Below are 19418 nucleotides of genomic sequence, written 5' to 3'. Positions count from 1 at the left end.
GGGGCCTGCGTTCTAAGTCAGCTTAGTTGGTAGTGCGTCTGCCTTGTAAGCGCTAGGCCGCGGGTTCGATTCCCGCCCGGGGAGGATTTTATCCTGATGGGATAATGTTCGTTCTCGGAACGGCTGGCTTTCTCCTATCCTGTCTTCCTTCTCTCTTATCGTCCTTCGGGAGGATAAGACCATAGCAGTTACAGTTCCCTCTGTCAAACCTCTTAAAAAAAGTTTTGGGGTCAAATATAGTTATTTACTCCTAGCTGTAACTTAGGTGACTGCTGTGAGGTTTATGCATGCGAGCTTTAAACCACTCCACTGTGTCTGTTCTCAAGTTCAGAATTCCTGCCTATAGGTTTACGATCTTTTACGAAACTTAGAGCCCCCCAAAGGCAGGCTATACTAAGTAGTAGAGTACTAATCAGGATTTTTTTTTCTTTTTGAGAGAGGGGGGGGGGAGAAAGATTTAATGGAGGGAATTCTAATAAAGAAGGTCTTATCGTCCGAAATCGAAGATAGGAGAACAGGGTAGAAGAAAGCCAGGCCAAATTCAATACACGTGGGATTTTTAAAATACAACGAGCACAAGAGGGATTTTTTATTTCCCCTTGATTTTTTAAACGTTTGGCAACACTGGAGAAATAGTAAAATCAAACATAAAGTACATAAACCAAGAAAAACAATCACCCTTTTCAATTTTTTCCTGGGACAGTTGGACTAGAGGTAGTGAAAGGCTACCTAATACAGTGATACCAATTCTAAGCGCCATCAGCAGTATATTAAGAACTATGAAAAGAATTTGCATACAGGGTGACACCCGAAAGTTACTCAACGCGACGGTGAACTTTTACTTAAAAAGTAGCTTGTTGTAGGGATAGAAGGACTCTTGAGCTTCATTCAATCTGTATAGAGAACTATAGACAAATAAAATTTAATGAACAATCGGTGATTTTCAAATGTTGGGCTAGTTAATATTAGACAATTTTCTTAGTTTTTATCTAAGAATGCATTCGACGATTAGATGAAGGTTAAACTTTAATCGTATCCTAGGTTAACCATATTAGACAATTTTCTTAGTTTTTATCTAAGAATGCATTCGACGATTAGATGAAGGTTAAACTTTAATCGTATCCTAGGTTAACCTATGTAGGTAAGGTTAGCTGGGAGTTCAACCTCAGAATGTCCCATGTTTTAGATCAGGACGAGTATTCATGATCAATGATCATTAAAACAAAGTTACAATATACGAGTACCAAATCTAGTGATTTTCAAGTCAAATCTAGTGATTTTTTTTCCTTGAATCTAGTGATTTTTTAAAATTTGGAGTGGAGACCCTGACAATCACCCTTTTCAATTTTTTCCTGGGACAGTTTTTTTTTTATTTCTGTCCAAAATGGTAAGTTTATCCTCTTTTATCCAAAGGATCTTACTCTCTACCGTTCATAGGACCAAAGCGTTAAATTGACCGCTCAGTTACTTTTACTTATTATTTATTTTGTTAGCTAAGAGGAAACTCTGGCCGTCTCGGTGATAGACTCAACAGAGTAGGCTCCTACCCGAAGGTCCAATTTACCTATGTACCGCACCTAACCAGGATTAGAACACCTGAAAATTCCACTTCGTCACCTATTTAATGGGCTACTTGCATTTGAGGGCATCTTTTCATCAAAACCGTTTGCTCCTTCCAGGTTAACGTACCCAAACAACGGAGAACATTCTGTAAAAAATGTAAGATCCATAAGGTTCACAAAGTAACTCAGTACAAAAAGTCCAAGGAACGTAAAGCTTGTCAAGGTAGAAGACGTTACGACAGAAAACAAGCCGGATATGGAGGTCAGACAAAACCCATTTTCAGAAAGAAGGTAAGTTAAATATCTGCTCAACTTAAATTTATGTCATGTCTTACGGAAGATTTGGTTGGCACATGTCATTCATTTGCTTTGTATTTGCTGACAACTGAACACATTCCAGATAGATATTTTGTCAGGTTTTACAGTTCTGTGTACCACTGGAGTTCCTATTATAGTTTTATTTACATGTATTATTCAAATATCTCAATATTTTCTATTTCAGGCTAAGACAACAAAGAAAATTGTACTGAGAATGGAATGCACTGAATGTAAATACCGCAAACAATTGCCCCTGAAGAGATGCAAACATTTTGAACTTGGTGGTGACAAGAAGAGAAAGGTAAGAATTCAACAGTTAATTTATTATTTTTTTTCAATAGGTACAGACAAAAATATAAAATATATGCACATATACCTATTATCTTAGTTGGTCAGTCTTCAATCCTACATTCCCCCCTACATCTTTCAATCTTGTATCAGAATTAATGGAGTAGTTGCAAGTGGGCAAAAATCAGTAATAAATGGTCAATTCCTATGTAAAAAGTTGTGAAAAATCCAAATCTGAAGTCAAAACTCTGAAGAAAAAATAGTTAGCTGTTGAAGGTTGAAAATTCAATTTTCATTTTCTGTTCTAATGAAAGAGTTCAAAGATGTGTGATGCCAGACTTCAGGCAGTTGCCTCAAAATGTGCCGAAACGTATGTGCACAAACACATTAATGTGTTGCCTGCAAGGGAGCTTCGCTTGGGACATTTGATGTGATGTCTTCGCCTATGGGAGCATATGTCGTGACATCAAAGTTCATGATTTACCAGTATTTTTTAAATTGATTTATCTCGGGATCTAGAAGTTGTAGAAGAAAAAGAAAAATTCCATTGGTCCTCATTTTTCCTGCTCTATGACTGAAACATCACCCAAGTAAGCACAGCTGATCTATTGGGTGCCAAAAATTAACCAATCTAATACAAAATATTTCTTTAGTCTTTATTTTTCATGCTCTCCTGTCTTTCTACAGTGCCCACCAGTAAGAATTTACCTGCAGGGTATTTGCTTTCATGGCATGTCATCAAACATCGGCATAGTTCAAAGCTATTAATGGACTCTACTTGTGTCTTTAGTAGAAGGAAGACAGAGTTATAAACCTAGTTAAAATGTATTTTATTAATTTACATATTAATAACAACAGGACTATTTATTAAACCCTTTTAAAACTGTCCCCAAATCGAGTTAGGTAATCAAAATCAGGACTTCTGAGTCAAATTAATTCCAAATCCAAGGTTGTCAAAGCCAGGAAATTTTTACTAATATCACCCCTTTGTTTGTTTTCTCTGTTGCAGGGTCAAATGATTCAGTTCTAGATGTATCATTAATTCTAACATTTTGTTTTTGTACTTGCTGTTCTGTTGATATTAAAATAAGGATCTATTCTACCTTGACATCCATCCCCAAGTAGTTGTCTTTGAATTTTTTCATTGTAGAATTTAAGTACAGTCACCTTATTTGTGTCTGTCATCAGAATAATACCTCTTTTCAACTCTTCTGGTACTCATGTACTGACTAGATCTGATAAGGGTTCTTTATGTATTAATAATTGTTAACCCAATAACATCCCAAAAACAATATTCCATCAGTACACACACACTAAAGAAAAAGTTTGTGTGAACCTACTATGTAAGTATGCATATCTGTAGTTTGTACTTTTGATTTTCAAAGAGAAGGATAGGTACTTTTCTACCTAGGTAGTTGGGGAATAAAAAAGTTCAGTATTTAGAAGTAGGTAATAGTAATGAAAAAGGTATCAACTCATGCTATATTTTTGGTCAGACTTGGAAAAAGTTGCGTGGAAGCACAGTTCCATTTCCATGTTGACTTGTGTGGGTTAAGAGATGGACATGGGTTTACTTGAGTACACATGGTTTAACTTTACAACTGACCAGTTCAACAACTTGAGTGTGTTAGTCATGAGGGGTTGTTGGTATGGACTTGTGCTTTTGCATGCTTCCTCCAGCTGGGCACTAGGCATTTCCAATTTCAATATTAGTCATGTGAGCTTCTTAAATCAAAGGTAAGAGATTTTTTGTAGGCAGTTTGAGTGGTGTACAGTTTGGTGTGAAATTGGAAATTGACCAGTGGGATGAGAGAAATTAATTTCATTGTTCCATTAGGATAAGTTTGGACTTATTTTTCTGGGGGCATAAACTGAGAATGCACCTGCTTGTTAAGCGACAGACATTAACTTAAAGCATTGGCAAATGCACTTGAACTCTGCTTAGGGAAGACAGCATCCTAATGGTCTCAAACATCATACACCTTCATGTACATAAGACCATATTTTGGTTTTGGTAGGCTTATTGCTACCCCCCCCCCTTCCTTTTTTGTGGTATTTAGGTAATAGAAAGTAAAAATAAATTCGAGAAGTCGAAAAGACACCTGTCGATGATTTCATATCGATTTTGTAATCGATATCGAATTCACAACCGGCCAACTCTACTGGCAACACTGGAAGGATGAATTTTTATTCAAAAAATAAACACAATACAAACACAGCACAGAACACATTTTAATTTTTCTACTTTTTAAAACATTAAAGTTCCCTTAATTAATCAATAAATACTTATTACTTACATTTCAGATGGGTTGCCCGTGACATTGGTGGTACAGATCCAGAAAGAATGGCACCACCCAAAGTAGAAGAGTACATCCTTGAGACATTCAAGAATACACCCTCCATCAAAATTAATATTATAAAAGACCCAAAGATTCTGGACAAAGAATATCCCTTGTTTTCTGCTGTCAACAGAGCTGCTAGTGGTAAGTGGATTTTCTCCTACATGTGATCTTTTTTGGGTTTAATGTTCTCACTTATTTGTGGGACATACCTTGGTGTACACAAATAGTGGTATTTTTATACTGTGATGATGTTGCAAAAAATGTTTCTAATTTTGATCAAGTGCTGTTCTATTTTTCAGTGATTGACAGACACCAGGGTCGTGTGATATTCCTGGAATATGAGCCTACCTCAAGTTCCCCCACCTCCTCTCTGTTTCTCGTGGGTAAAGGTGTAACCTATGATACTGGTGGTGCTGATATCAAGATCTCTGGTAACATGGCTGGTATGGCCAGGGACAAGTGTGGTGCTGCTGTTGTTGCTGGCTTCATGAAGGTAAATAGGGTCCCACTAAATACTTAGTAATATGAAAGTAGGTAAAAAAATATGTATAAGAGTATACTTTTGGCAGTTGGCTGTAGCTCTGTATGTATTTCAATTGAATTTTGGCAGATTTCAACTCCCCCCTGTAACTGAGGACCCCCTGTAAATCAATTTGAGAGTAGGTGCAAACCTATGTTTACAAAGAGAAAGATCTAATTTTAACCTGTTACATCATCCCTTTAGATTTGAACATCTTGTACATGTACACTACTTTTTGGACACCCTGTATTATTGGATATTTTTTTTTTTTTTTTTTTTTTTACATGTCCCTAGTATGAGTTCTATGTGACTCTTCTAGTGGGACTTGTTATCAACTATTTGTGCTCTTTCTTATCAGTAGGCTACTCTAAATAGTCTTCTATCATAATTTATCCTCTTATCAGTAGAGAACAAATTGCTGCAATGACTGATAGTGATAACATTGTTGTCAGATGCATAATTATATTATGCATTTATATTAGTCTGAATGTGATTAAAAGTCTGGCTGGGGAACTTTGAACAGGGAGTATACCAGCCTGAATTCCCCTTGCTTAAGAAATAGCAAAGGGCATCCACTCGTAAAATTTGTAGCCAAAACCAAATGTCAGGCCAAAGCAATCACCCTAGTTAGGGTCGATTGAGAGGCTGACAAAAAACGCCGATCCCGTCTGTACTCGGGAAAAGTAGAAGAAGACTGAATGTGATTAAAGCTAAAGAGTCCGATTGAGAGGCTGACAAAAAACGCCGATCCCGTCTGTACTCGGGAAAAGTAGAAGAAGACTGAATGTGATTAAAGCTAAAGAGTACTGGAAGGATGAATTTTTATTCAAAAAATAAACACAATACAAACACAGCACAGAACACATTTTAATTTTTCTACTTTTTAAAACATTTGAAAGTGTTTTACGAATACCTGAGTAAACTGCAGGTTACTGTTGAGTCCCTTGAATTATTCTTCAGTAGCTCAATTTCTTTTTCTAATACAATTTTAATGCTCTCATCCTAATAGTAGGGGTTTTTTAACATTTGAAAGTGTTTTACGAATACCTGAGTAAACTGCAGGTTACTGTTGAGTCCCTTGAATTATTCTTCAGTAGCTTAATTTCTTTTTCTAATACAATTTTAATGCTCTCATCCTAATAGTAGGGGTTTTTTATATAATGATCATCCACCCTTGTTTGATTGGCATAAGACAAGTGTTTTCCAATAGGTTGTGTATTCCAAAGTATCAAGCTAGGCTACTTTCTTCTGTGTTATCTTCGATGAGGTAAGTTCTAATACCTACCACTTGCACACCAATAGAAAAGAGGCAGGTACCTACTTTTGACAACACAAACTGCACAGCTATACTGTCACTAGATATTTCAGTATTGTTAGTTGTACCTAGGTGTCCTAGATATTGATAGTGTGAGTGATATTAAGAAGGATGTGGCTCCATGAATAGTTAACACTCATCATTCAGGCTTGAAAGTTCAAAGTGTAGCAAGCAGTCTAATCTTCAAGCAGAGGTGATGGTTTTTTCATTTATCACAGTGTTGCCGCTAAAGAGTCCCTTTCCCTAGCTATAGGCTACTACTATTATTTTTGTCCAATCAAAGTTCACTTCTATTTCTACCCTATTATTAACATGAAGTATTGGATTGCTTTTTATAGGCAGTGGCTATGCTTCAGCCGAAAGTACGAGTGGTGGGAGCGCTAGCTGTTGTCCGAAACAGTTGTGGTGAGAATTCTTATGTCTCAGATGAGGTGGTGGTGTCGCGGGCTGGCAAGAGAATCCGAGTGACCAACACAGATGCCGAAGGACGATTTGCCATGGCAGATGTTCTGGCCCATGTGAGTTAAAATCTTTTGAGCTTTTTATAGGCAGTGGCTATGCTTCAGCCGAAAGTACGAGTGGTGGGAGCGCTAGCTGTTGTCCGAAACAGTTGTGGTGAGAATTCCTATGTCTCAGATGAGGTGGTGGTGTCGCGGGCTGGCAAGAGAATCCGAGTGACCAACACAGATGCCGAGGGACGATTTGCCATGGCAGATGTTCTGGCCCATGTGAGTTAAAATCTTTTGGTCTATTATTGATCGAACGAAGTGCAGGTCTACGTTTTAACTAGACAGTTTTGCATTTGCTTTCTGTTTTGGATGTTGTTCCGCTATTTAAATCGCGATTGCCTGATCCTATTTTGACTCTTGCTCTTTAAGCTTTGATTAGGTGATTCTTGCTCTTCAATCCATGAGAGCCGAACTTTTTTTTAATCAATACCTGTCATAGTTTTTGAGTCATGGAGTGTGACTTTAAAGTAGGCTTCGGCTCTGGGGGGTTAAGCTTTATCTTTTCCTTGTTTTCCGTTTGCACAGATGGCGGAAAAGGCCAAGGACGCTGTGAACCCTCACCTATTTACCATTGCTACGCTCACGGGCCACGCCTGTCTCACGGTGGGCGAAGGCTATTCCATTGTAATGGACAATGGCCCAGCTCGTCAGGAGAACAATGCTGTCCTTCTATCAGAGACTGGGGAAGCCATGGGAGATCCCTTCGAGATCAGTCGCATTCGGAGAGAAGATTTCCGTTTCTTTAAGAGTAAGTTTGTAAAATTAGTAAGCCCAGTTAGCGTGATTTTCTATGTTTTCCCGTTTGCACAGATTTCCCATTTTTTTTTTTAAGAGGTTTGACAGGGAACTGTAACTGCTACTAAGGTCTCATCGCCCCGAAATTGAAGAGAGAAGGAAGACAAGATAGGAGAAAGCCAGCTGTTCCGAGGACGAACATTATCCGTTCAATAGCTCAAATTACATAATAGAATCGGCTCTGATTAAGCAAATTACTTGGGACATGCCTAATGGTCAAAAATTCCGACATTTGTAACAACAAAAACAGCAACTTCGGCCATTAGATATTTTAGAGCAATCCTACTTTATGGAATGCCTCCTTGGATAACTTCCTGATAAAACATACGACCATTATCGTGTACATGCCGTCTCAAATGAAACGCATTTATGATTATGTATATTAGTATTTTTAGTACAAAATTCATATTATTATTATTATCTAATCAGACTTTCGGTCGCGAGAAAACGGTACTGTATCAACTATTAAGTGCAGCCAAGTGCTCTTTTCCTTATCATATTATATTATGTAGATAAAACTGAGAGTGTACTAAGGTAATGTTGGGTAAGTCCCTTCACTCTCCGTACTGAAATAACTTGCGTATTTTTATATTGTAATGTCCACCTTAATATTATTTCAATAAAGTTTGGTTAACCCTTTTATTACTGGCATTTGCTTCCTTGAAAACTCATAGGTAGGTACACGTAATTATTAAATTCAGTATTTTTTTATTTACAGATTCATTAAATTATTAACACTTTATGTACAGATTAGAAGCGTTAAACGCTTGAATAAACTTCAATGGATATGTCATCTGTATGATACAACGTTTCTTTAAGAGTAAGTTTGTAAAATTAGTAAGCCCAGTTAGCGTGATTTTCTATTTTTTCCCGTTTGCACAGATTTCCCATTTTTTTTTTAAGAGGTTTGACAGGGAACTGTAACTGCTACTAAGGTCTCATCGCCCCGAAATTGAAGAGAGAAGGAAGACAAGATAGGAGAAAGCCAGCTGTTCCGAGGACGAACATTATCCGTTCAGGATAAAATCCGCCCCGGGCGAGAAACGAACCCGCGGGCCTAGCGCTTACAAGGCAGACGCGCTACCAACCAAGCTAACAAGGCTGGCTAATTATCGTGAAGGGTAGCATGCCCGACATGTGAGGAATTAGTCTTATCCGTTCAGGATAAAATCCGCCCCGGGCGAGAAACGAACCCGCGGGCCTAGCGCTTACAAGGCAGACGCGCTACCAACCAAGCTAAAAAGGCTGGCTAATTATCGTGAAGGGTAGCATGCCCGACATGTGAGGAATTAGTCCAAAGAATGCTATTCTTCCTGGCCTGTTCCTATTAAAATAGTTTCGTTTTGGCATTTCTTGTCACTCCCTTTGAGCCAGCCCTATAGTGTATCTCATGTCCTGATGTTTTTTGTTAAATTGTATCTCCGCAGGTAAATGTGAAGGAGAGGACCTGATCCAGTCTGGAATGAAATCTTCAGGTTCTAATTCCAGAGGACACCAGGGCCCAGGAGCTTTCCTTATTGGTGCTTCAGGTCTGGACAAGGTAAGCTCTACATTAGGCAAACCCAGAGAAACAGTATTTCTCCGATATGATAAATTCCTCAACACTAATACACTTATTCAGTAAGTATTGGTAATTAGAATCAGTTCCGAGTAAAATTACCCATTATATCCTAATTTTCTATGGATAATTTCCGTGTCTAATTAACACACTGCGTAATTTAAACCTCTAAATTAGAAACAGATTGTTTAAATGGTACAATTTCCGAAGTTAATTACAGTCGATTTTTCAAACTCTCAAATTAGAACAGATTAATTTAAATGCCACTCCAGCTAGCTGCCACAAATCCTAGAATTAATAACGAGGTAATTATTACTCAAATTAATATAATATCATAGGATAATGTGGTGCAATATTAAACTGTTGAGATAAAGGGACTGCATGTCCTAATTCGACAGTCTAAATAAAGCACTAATACTAATATAGAATTTAGGCCAAAGCATTTTGTCTCGCTGGAGCACGTAAAACTGAGACAAAACCAGCCCTGTCAAGCCACAGACAATAACACTGGCTCTTTTGAGGGTACCTGAATGGGACTATGGTCAAGTCCGTCTCAGGAAGTAGGGTACAACGACATAATTATGTACCTGAATATCCCTCATTAGACCCCAGAGCTAGCTCTCTGGCTTAGGTACCTCTTGGTATCCTCTTAATGGAATAATATATGGACTCACAGATTTTCTCCGGAATAAACCTGATTGTGCAGACTTCCTAGAGCTGCTTCAGGTGAATTTTAAAGAAACTGAGGAGGTTGAAATATACCAGTGAGGGTGCTTCGAGGTTCCCTCAAGGCCCGGGGATAGCAGCTTAACTCCAAACACAAAAAGCCCACACCGAGGCTTAGGTGTAGGGGTGAACAGCCCTAGAGGATGGGTTAAGCTACTACGAATCTAGGCCAAAGCAACGGCCAACCGTAAAAAGTCACCACTTTTGAAGATAGAAAAAAACGAGACTCCGTCAAAAGTCACCACTTTTGAAAAAAAAAAAAAGGTCAACCGTCAAAAGTCACCACTTTTGAAGAAAAAAAAAGGTCAACCGTTAAAAGTCACCACTTTTGAAGAAAGATAAAGAAAGGGCCAACCGTCAAAAGTCAACACTTTTGAAGGAAGAAAAAACCGAGACTTTTCTTGCTGTTTTGTTTCCAGTTCGGTCTAGATAACGCTAACAAGACGCTCAAATATACTCACTTCGATATTGCCCGCGCGGGCCGATACCCTGAAGAGCCCACAGGAAGACCTGTCGTGTCTCTTGTGTCTCACTATTTGAAGGATGCCTTCGTTTGAAAACCTCTCTCGTGGGAAGTGGCGTTTGCTGATCAAAAAATCTCTAGGGCAACTTTGCTGGGGTGAGCATTTGTTTTTCTTAGCAGCTAATGAGCTTAAAAGAACCTTTGTCTTATTTATTTTGTCTTGTAATGAGAAGTTAGAAGCGAATTGATGACTTTATTCTCCAAATAAATTGAATTCAATTGAAGATCTTGATTTTCATGCAGAGGTTGAGTTGCGTGTAGTTTGGCATTTAAGCTCTGAAAATATCAATCTTTTTCCTAATCCATAAAACTTCTTGAAAATTTGGATCCATTGGATTAAAATTATTGGACAAAGCAACGATGGTAAATTGAAATCCAAGTATCAACCCTTTTCCTAATCCATATAGCTGCTTGAAAAGTTAAATCCATTGGAATAAAGTTACCTATTGGACAAAGCAACAACGGTAAATTGAAATCCACGTCCTTTGTGTTTCCAGTTCGGTCTGGATGGCAACCAAACACTCAAGTATACTCATCTGGACATAGCACCCAGTTCTGGAGACTATCCACAAGAACCTACCGGCCGACCGCTTGTCTCTCTTATTTCTCACTATCTCAAGTAGTGCGTCCAACTAGGAGCCAAAGTAAACTGTGTACTACTTGCTGGATCGCATTGATAGCTCAAATTACATAATAGAATCGGCTCTGATTAAGCAAATTACTTGGGACATGCCTAATGGTCAAAAATTCCGACATTTGTAACAACAAAAACAGCAACTTCGGCCATTAGATATTTTAGAGCAATCCTACTCTATGGAATGCCTCCTTGGATAACTTCCTGATAAAACATACGACCATTATCGTGTACATGCCGTCTCAAATGAAACGCATTTATGATTATGTATATTAGTATTTTTAGTACAAAATTCATATTATTATTATTATCTAATCAGACTTTCGGTCGCGAGAAAACGGTACTGTATCAACTATTAAGTGCAGCCAAGTGCTCTTTTCCTTATCATATTATATTATGTAGATAAAACTGAGAGTGTACTAAGGTAATGTTGGGTAAGTCCCTTCACTCTCCGTACTGAAATAACTTGCGTATTTTTATATTGTAATGTCCACCTTAATATTATTTCAATAAAGTTTGGTTAACCCTTTTATTACTGGCATTTGCTTCCTTGAAAACTCATAGGTAGGTACACGTAATTATTAAATTCAGTATTTTTTTATTTACAGATTCATTAAATTATTAACACTTTATGTACAGATTAGAAGCGTTAAACGCTTGAATAAACTTCAATGGATATGTCATCTGTATGATACAATTTTTTTTTTTTTTACTCCGCCGGGAATCGAAACCGGTTCTCGCGTGCAACGCGAGCGCAGTGACCACTACTACGCCATGGGAGCTGACTCTGGCAAGTACCTATGTTAGTTTACTGAACTAGAGATAACACCAGACAATGAGATCAACTGTGTGAGGTGAGGACATCCCCGCTACCTCACGTCTTACCCCCAGGCATTCTATAATTGGCCCCGAGTATCTGGTCCACAATATGACCTCCCTCCTTCAGTCCGCTAAGGAAAGCCCCATGTACTGTAGCCGGATAGTTTCTTATCGTATGCTCCCCGGCAAAGAACAGCCTGGGGATATCTTTATCGTCCTTCACTGGGAGACCTAACGTGTCGTAATCCGAACCAGAAGCTCCTACCGCGACGAAAGAGTAAGAGCCCTTGGCAAACGGATCTGCCTTCCATCGCGTCACCACGGTCTCTTTCGGTTGAGGAACGGTATTGGTGGGAAATATGCCTGCAATCATGGAGAGAGATGCTTGATATACTCATAAATTATGGCTGATATTACACATTTTCTACCTAACTACCTACGCTGCCGCGCTGATCGGGAAACATCAATGTCGAATAGAGGTAATTGTAACAACGAACGTTCATCCCGAAATTGAAGAGAGAACAGCCGTTCCGAGAACGAACCTTTCTGTTTAGAGAAAGCCCGCCCCCCGAAGGTAATGAAATTTGCGACCTCGCGAGGTCGGTGTTTACCAGAATAGTAATACTGCTTATTTATACTGCTCGCATAGGACTTTTTTACCCCAGCGGTAGGCTACTACTATTATTGTGGTTAAATTCTCAAATTACAAATATTGAGGATAAAATTCCATACCTCGGCTGGGATTGAACCCACACCCTCCTGTTTACCAGGCGAGCGTCTTGACAACTACACCACCGAGGCAGGTAATATCTCACCTTTGAGCACAGCAATACAACGGCCCACTATGGTCTCGTCACTGACATCCTCTAGGATAGACGCCGCCTCCCCCGCTACTAGGGCCAGTAATACAGGGGCTTGGTAGAGATTCCAGAATAAGAATAGTTCTCCCCGTGAGGCCGTGGTGCTACCCACGTGACCGAATAGGTTCTCTGCCGGGTCCCAGAATATCTTGTCAAAACAGAGTACCACCTAAAAAGAAAAGATTTATTTTATCAACAAAAGGAACTAGGTGCCTTCTTATCTCGCGGACACGCAAGTAGTATCAACAAAATGTAACGAACAAGCAGAAAAGCTAGATGCAAAATCATCGAGTTAAATCTTCGGATTCAAACTCAATACAGTCAAATGAAAACATTAATTGCTTTCCTTACGTTAGGAATTTACGGACTATTTTGATAAGGCCTCTTTAGCAGGTCCATTTTTCTAGAGAGAGAGAAAGAGGACTAGATAGGAGAAAGCCGTTCTGAAAATGAACCTATCTGTTCAGTATAAAGTTCGTCCCCCGGACGGGGATCGAACCCGCAACCTAGCACTAACAAGGCAGACGCGCTACCTTCAAGGCTAACTAGGCTGGCTCCTTTGAAATACTAACCTTGTTCAGAAGTCCATAGCCCAGACGTCGGATGGACTTGACTTTCCAATCGGGAAGGGGTGGATTAAACAGGACATCTTTAGGTGGCTGTATGCAGGCTTTTAATATGCCTAGGGGCAGAGTACAAAGGACTCGATCTCCTGTGTAGACAGTCTCATTTTGACCTGTCTTGGGATCCACAGTCTTTACAGTGACACCTGATAAAACAAACAAAAATAATGTAAAAATTGGGCAAAACAAAAATGAGGCAGGGTGGAGGAACGACCAGACTAATTTGATTTGTATTTAAAAAATACCCAAGAGTCAGCCTAGTTAGCTTGGTTGGTAGAGCGTCTGCCTTGTAAGCGCGGGGTCGCGGGTTCGATTCCCGCCCGGGGCCCATTTTATCCTGAAGGGGTAATGTTCGTTCTCGGAACGGCTGGCTTTCTGCTGTCCTCCTTCTCTCTTCAATTTCGGGACTATAAAAACAGACCACCTATTATTTTACCTTTGCTATTGTAGTGAATCTCGGTGACACTGGAATTGAAGTGTACATCCAAGCCCTCTGCCAAAGCTGTAGGAACACAAGCGTATCCCTTCTTCACAGTCAAATGAGATCCTGTAAACTCGAAGTCATCATCCTGATCCCAATGTTTTAGTGAAAGTGAAGCAAGAGGTGTGGCATTAGCAAACTCCAGATTGGCAAAGTGCCAATCAAGTAATTGCCGATCCTTTACCGAGAGATAGACGTCGGCAGGCGGGTTACTTTCCATGGCATGCAGCTTTGCCTAAAGAAGAGATGTAAATTAATTTTCTCTATCATTGATGAACTAAGTTTTATTGTTTCCATATGCAGTCGAACCTGGATATAAGAGAAAATTTTCTGGGCCCTTCATTTTTGAGCCAAAAACCTGGATATAAGAGAAACCTTGCTTTGCCTAAAAAAGAGATGTAAATTAATTTTCTCTATCATTGATGAACTAAGTTTTATTGTTTCCATATGCAGTCGAACCTGGATAGAAGAGAAAATTTTCTGGGCCCTTCATTTTTGAGCCAAAAACCTGGATATAAGAGAAACCTCGATATAAGAGAATTTTTTTCTGGCCCAAGGTAATTGATTTACCTCTATATAAGAGAATTCTCTACTTTGGACCTCTATGTAAGAGAATTATCTACCTCGTACTTCTATGTAAGAGAATCCCCTTACCTCGGATGTCTATATAAGAGAATCCACTTACCTTGGACCTCTATGTAAGAGAATTTGTCCAAAAGTCACATTATAAGAGAAACTGGATTTAGTGGAAACCTGGATATGAGAGAAAAAAGGTCGGTTGCCTGGATTCTCTTATATCCAGGTTCAACTGTACCAAGTTCTTTTATATCAGGATAGTCTGAGTCCAACAACTCCTCTATGTAAGAGAATTTGTCCAAAAGTCACATTATAAGAGAAACTGGATTTAGTGGAAACCTGGATATGAGAGAAAAAAGGTCGGTCGCCTGGATTCTCTTATATCCAGGTTCAACTGTACCAAGTTCTTTTATATCAGGATAGTCTGAGTCCAACAACTCATACTGTGAAGCCACAGACAATAACACTGGCTCTTTTGAGGGTACCTGAATGGGACTATGGTCAAGTCCGTTTCAGGAAGTAGGGTACAACGACATAATTATGTACCTGAATATCCCTCATTAGACCCCAGAGCTAGCTCTCTGGCTTAGGTACCTCTTGGTATCCTCTTAATGGAATAATATATGGACTCACAGATTTTCTCCGGAATAAACCTGATTGTGCAGACTTCCTAGAGCTGCTTCAGGTGAATTTTAAAGAAACTGAGGAGGTTGAAATATACCAGTGAGGGTGCTTCGAGGTTCCCTCAAGGCCCGGGGATAGCAGCTTAACTCCAAACACAAAAAGCCCACACCGAGGCTTAGGTGTAGGGGTGAACAGCCCTAGAGGATGGGTTAAGCTACTACGAATCTAGGCCAAAGCAACGGCCAACCGTAAAAAGTCACCACTTTTGAAGATAGAAAAAAACGAGACTCCGTCAAAAGTCACCACTTTTGAAAAAAAAAAAAAGGTCAACCGTCAAAAGTCACCACTTTTGAAGAAAAAAAAGGTCAACCGTTAAAAGTCACCACTTTTGAAGAAAGATAAAGAAAGGGCCAACCGTCAAAAGTCAACACTTTTGAAGGAAGAAAAAACCGAGACTTTTCTTGCTGTTTTGTTTCCAGTTCGGTCTAGATAACGCTAACAAGACGCTCAAATATACTCACTTCGATATTGCCCGCGCGGGCCGATACCCTGAAGAGCCCACAGGAAGACCTGTCGTGTCTCTTGTGTCTCACTATTTGAAGGATGCCTTCGTTTGAAAACCTCTCTCGTGGGAAGTGGCGTTTGCTGATCAAAAAATCTCTAGGGCAACTTTGCTGGGGTGAGCATTTGTTTTTCTTAGCAGCTAATGAGCTTAAAAGAACCTTTGTCTTATTTATTTTGTCTTGTAATGAGAAGTTAGAAGCGAATTGATGACTTTATTCTCCAAATAAATTGAATTCAATTGAAGATCTTGATTTTCATGCAGAGGTTGAGTTGCGTGTAGTTTGGCATTTAAGCTCTGAAAATATCAATCTTTTTCCTAATCCATAAAACTTCTTGAAAATTTGGATCCATTGGATTAAAATTATTGGACAAAGCAACGATGGTAAATTGAAATCCAAGTATCAACCCTTTTCCTAATCCATATAGCTGCTTGAAAAGTTAAATCCATTGGAATAAAGTTACCTATTGGACAAAGCAACAACGGTAAATTGAAATCCACGTCCTTTGTGTTTCCAGTTCGGTCTGGATGGCAACCAAACACTCAAGTATACTCATCTGGACATAGCACCCAGTTCTGGAGACTATCCACAAGAACCTACCGGCCGACCGCTTGTCTCTCTTATTTCTCACTATCTCAAGTAGTGCGTCCAACTAGGAGCCAAAGTAAACTGTGTACTACTTGCTGGATCGCATTGATAGCTCAAATCTTATATTATTTTTTTTAAAAAAAAAAAAAAAAAAAAAAAAAAAAAAAGAGGTTTGACAGAGGGAACTGTAACTGCTATGGACTTATTGTCCCGAAATCAAAGAGAGAAGAAAGACAGGATAGGAGAAAGCCACCCATTCCAAGATCAAACATTATCCCTTGACGTTCATTCTGAATTCAGAGTGAGGGAAAAATACCTTTTGAATGGCTAGAAAGTTTTGAATTGTTGATAACTACAAGTTTGGCCATGCCTCGGGATGAACTAGCGGGATTCCGGAGCGAAGCGACGGAATTCAGCTAGTAACATTCCCATTACTCTTGTAGAAATTTTACTTTGCACCTACTATAGCTATGGACATCAATCTTTGCTTCATTAGAGCTCTTTGGGATTGAACCCAAGTAGTCGAAGATTTGTTGAATCAGGAACTATTGCTGATTTCTTAATTTCACAGATTGAGGGATGTCTTCCAGTTGCAGCAGGATTGGAATGTAACATTCCCATTACTCTTGTAGAAATTTTACTTTGCACCTACTATAGCTATGGACATCAATCTTTGCTTCATTAGAGCTTTTTTTTTAATGGGTAGGTGGTATACATGCCAAGTTACCTGGAGCTGTGTTTTTTTCTCATTGAGCTGATCATATTCGGTACATAAATGATTCATATCCCGTCGTGTGGATCTCTTCTGGAACTCCACAGCTGTTGTATTGTCAATGGGAACATTTTGCAATGTCTGGTCCAGAGTATCAAGCTGAACAAGAATCTCATTCATTCGAGACAGAACTGGTTTGAGCTCTTCTTGTAACTCAATGACTGGAAAAGAAATATTTTCAATGTAATGGAATTTAAATTTTTACTGTATGCTAGGGTTACACTTTTATTACACCATCAAGTTGACATTCACTCTTTTTTTTTTTTTTTAAAAAAAGAGGTTTGACAGAGGGAACTTTAACCTAAACATAAGTCTCAAGTTACATAAGGACACTTTTTTTAAAGGTTTGACAGAGGGAACTGTAACTGCTATGGTCTTATTGTCCTGAAATCAAAGAGAGAAGAAAGACAGGATAGGAGAAAGCCACCCATTCCAAGATCAAACATTATCCCATGATGTTCATTCTGAATTCAGAGTGAGGGAAAAATACCTTTTGAATGGCTAGAAATTTTTGAATTGACTGATTCTAAAATTAGGAAAAAGCCTATGGCTTATTCCATGATGGCACCAAAGAAAAAGAAAAAAGTTCTCTTTCTCACCTATATTCCCAGTACCTAACATCTTTTATTACCTTCTTTCCAATGGTCAATTTGTTTCTGCTTGACATTCTTTTCTTGGAGCTTAATAATCCACTCAAGCACTTGACCAAGACTCAAAGGTTTTCCTTCCAAATAGTTGAAGTCCAGTGTATGGCTCAAGTAGCTTGTACACTCAAGCAGTCTGTTAAATTCTCTCTCTACCAGATCATCTTTGTCTTTAGGTACTTGAAGATTGTCAGAATTCTCAGCACTGGATTGATACAGAGGGCACTGATGACCTATTTTCAGTAGCTCCATGTTGATTTGTCTTGCCAAGATGTTAATTGGGTTTCCTGGAAAAGGGAAATGGATTAATTACTTGCATGATTTTACTTGGTTTTTATTTATACACAATTATTTAATCTCATAAAGTAAGCATTTTTATGAGAGAATAATTATTACTTACCTCCTAATCCTGTAACTACCATAGCACCTAAATCTGCTACATAATTACTCTTCTTGAATGTGACAATTCTCCCTCCAACTCGTTCTCTTGCTTCCAGGACAACAACTTCAATGCCAAACTGTTCCATGTGTCTAGCTGCTGCCAAACCAGATATTCCAGCCCCAATCACAATTACTTTACCAGACTTCTTTACAGGGATAGGTGTGATTCTTTGGAATATTCCAAAATTGATATAGCCATGTCTTTCAAGATAACAATGCAAGCGAGATACAAGCTGTACTTCACTGTTGAATGGGGACTCAATTTTCTGCATGACAAACTCCAGGGTGAGTTGTACCTTTGGGTTTTCAAGCCACATTTGTAAGATACGATTACGAATGTGTAAAAATGTTTTGTGAGAGTGTATTGGATTATTACTAATGTCAGGGAAGTACTGTACTTCGTTAGTAGTCATCTTGTCATAGGGGAGACGACTCTGGAATGCAGCACCTTCTAATCCCTCAGGAATATGGTATTCTATATCTTCATCATACACATCCCCCTCAGTCTTGGCTACACTACTAATGGTTCCATTACTGTTTTCTTCAATTTCCTCCATTGTTTTTTTAAGAGATTAAAAAGTTTAGAAAAACACTCAAGTCACTCAACTAGAAATCCACAGAAACCTACAGGAAATTGGGAATATGAGATGATTGAGATGAGCTTTTAAACTTTTAAAACTTGAAAGTTGCCAGAAAACGAAAAAGTCGAACTAGGAACTAGTAAATGGAGGAGAGTCGGCCAATGTTAAGTTTGTTAAGTAAAAAAAAGGGGCTGCAAACTCCAAATCTGTCAAGGAGGGCAAAATAGACTGGATAAGGGTACGATGTAAAAAGTGAAGCACCATTGTGTTCAACATGGGACATGTCACATGGGACATCTGAAAAATCTGAAACATACCGGGAATTTTTTTTTTTTTTTTTTTTTTTTTTTTTTTTTCATAAATTTATTTTAAAAGGGGCACGACTTCGATTGTCATTAGCCCCTATGAGATGATTGAGAATATTGAGATGAGCTTTTAAACTTTTAAAACTTGAAAGTTGCCGGAAAACGAAAAAGTCGAACTAGGAACTAGTAAATGGAGGAGAGTCGGCCAATGTTAAGTAAAAAAAAAGGGGCTGCAAACTCCAAATCTGTCAAGGAGGGCAAAATGGACTGGATAAGGGTACGATGTAAAAAGTGAAGCACCATTGTGTTCAACATGGGACATATGGGACATCTGAAAAATCTGAAACATACCTATATATATGGGTTCAGTTGTTAGTTATTTGGCGTTACCCAGGGTGCACCACGTGGAGGTAAACTAACTTCGCACCCCAACACAGAAACATAGAACAGG

The 19418-nt window shown here is 38.9% G+C and overlaps 3 protein-coding genes across 4 annotated transcripts; 2 read left to right on the top strand and 1 right to left on the bottom strand.

The window, feature by feature from the left end:
• Positions 1–1331: 1331 nt before the first annotated feature.
• LOC103512114 (60S ribosomal protein L44) lies at positions 1332–3289 on the top strand. The gene is made up of 4 exons (XM_008476868.2): positions 1332–1387; positions 1680–1853; positions 2065–2181; positions 3178–3289. Exons 1-4 carry the CDS (start codon positions 1385–1387, stop codon positions 3196–3198), a joined length of 315 nt encoding a protein of 104 aa, XP_008475090.1. The 5' UTR covers positions 1332–1384; the 3' UTR covers positions 3199–3289.
• Positions 3290–4450: 1161 nt separating this feature from the next.
• LOC103512116 (putative aminopeptidase W07G4.4) lies at positions 4451–11584 on the top strand. Of its 2 annotated transcripts, XR_003392301.1 has the most exons (7): positions 4451–4651; positions 4810–5003; positions 6684–6863; positions 7380–7602; positions 9077–9189; positions 10353–10552; positions 10954–11584. XR_003392301.1 is itself a non-coding variant. In XM_026825685.1 (6 exons), the coding sequence occupies exons 1-6, from the start codon at positions 4513–4515 to the stop codon at positions 11077–11079; spliced, it is 975 nt and encodes a 324-aa protein (XP_026681486.1). In that variant the 5' UTR covers positions 4452–4512; the 3' UTR covers positions 11080–11584. The 2 variants fall into 2 exon arrangements, 1 of the variants encoding a protein (XP_026681486.1); XM_026825685.1 differs by lacking the exon at positions 10353–10552 and having other exon boundaries at positions 4452–4651.
• A 73-nt stretch (positions 11585–11657) lies between these two features.
• LOC103512113 (lysine-specific histone demethylase 1A) lies at positions 11658–18956 on the bottom strand. The gene is made up of 7 exons (XM_008476867.3): positions 18041–18956; positions 17628–17927; positions 16952–17157; positions 13829–14108; positions 13342–13538; positions 12725–12938; positions 11658–12272 (listed from the first exon to the last, which is right to left on the bottom strand). The coding sequence occupies exons 1-7, from the start codon at positions 18636–18638 to the stop codon at positions 11965–11967; spliced, it is 2103 nt and encodes a 700-aa protein (XP_008475089.1). The 5' UTR covers positions 18639–18956; the 3' UTR covers positions 11658–11964.
• Between the last annotated feature and the right edge of the window lie 462 nt (positions 18957–19418).

Source organism: Diaphorina citri, unplaced genomic scaffold, assembly GCF_000475195.1.
Source record: "Diaphorina citri unplaced genomic scaffold, Diaci psyllid genome assembly version 1.1 scaffold793, whole genome shotgun sequence".
Taxonomy (NCBI): domain Eukaryota; kingdom Metazoa; phylum Arthropoda; class Insecta; order Hemiptera; family Psyllidae; genus Diaphorina; species Diaphorina citri.
Note: the sequence above shows the minus strand (reverse complement) of the source record. Positions and strands in the feature narration are given on the sequence as shown.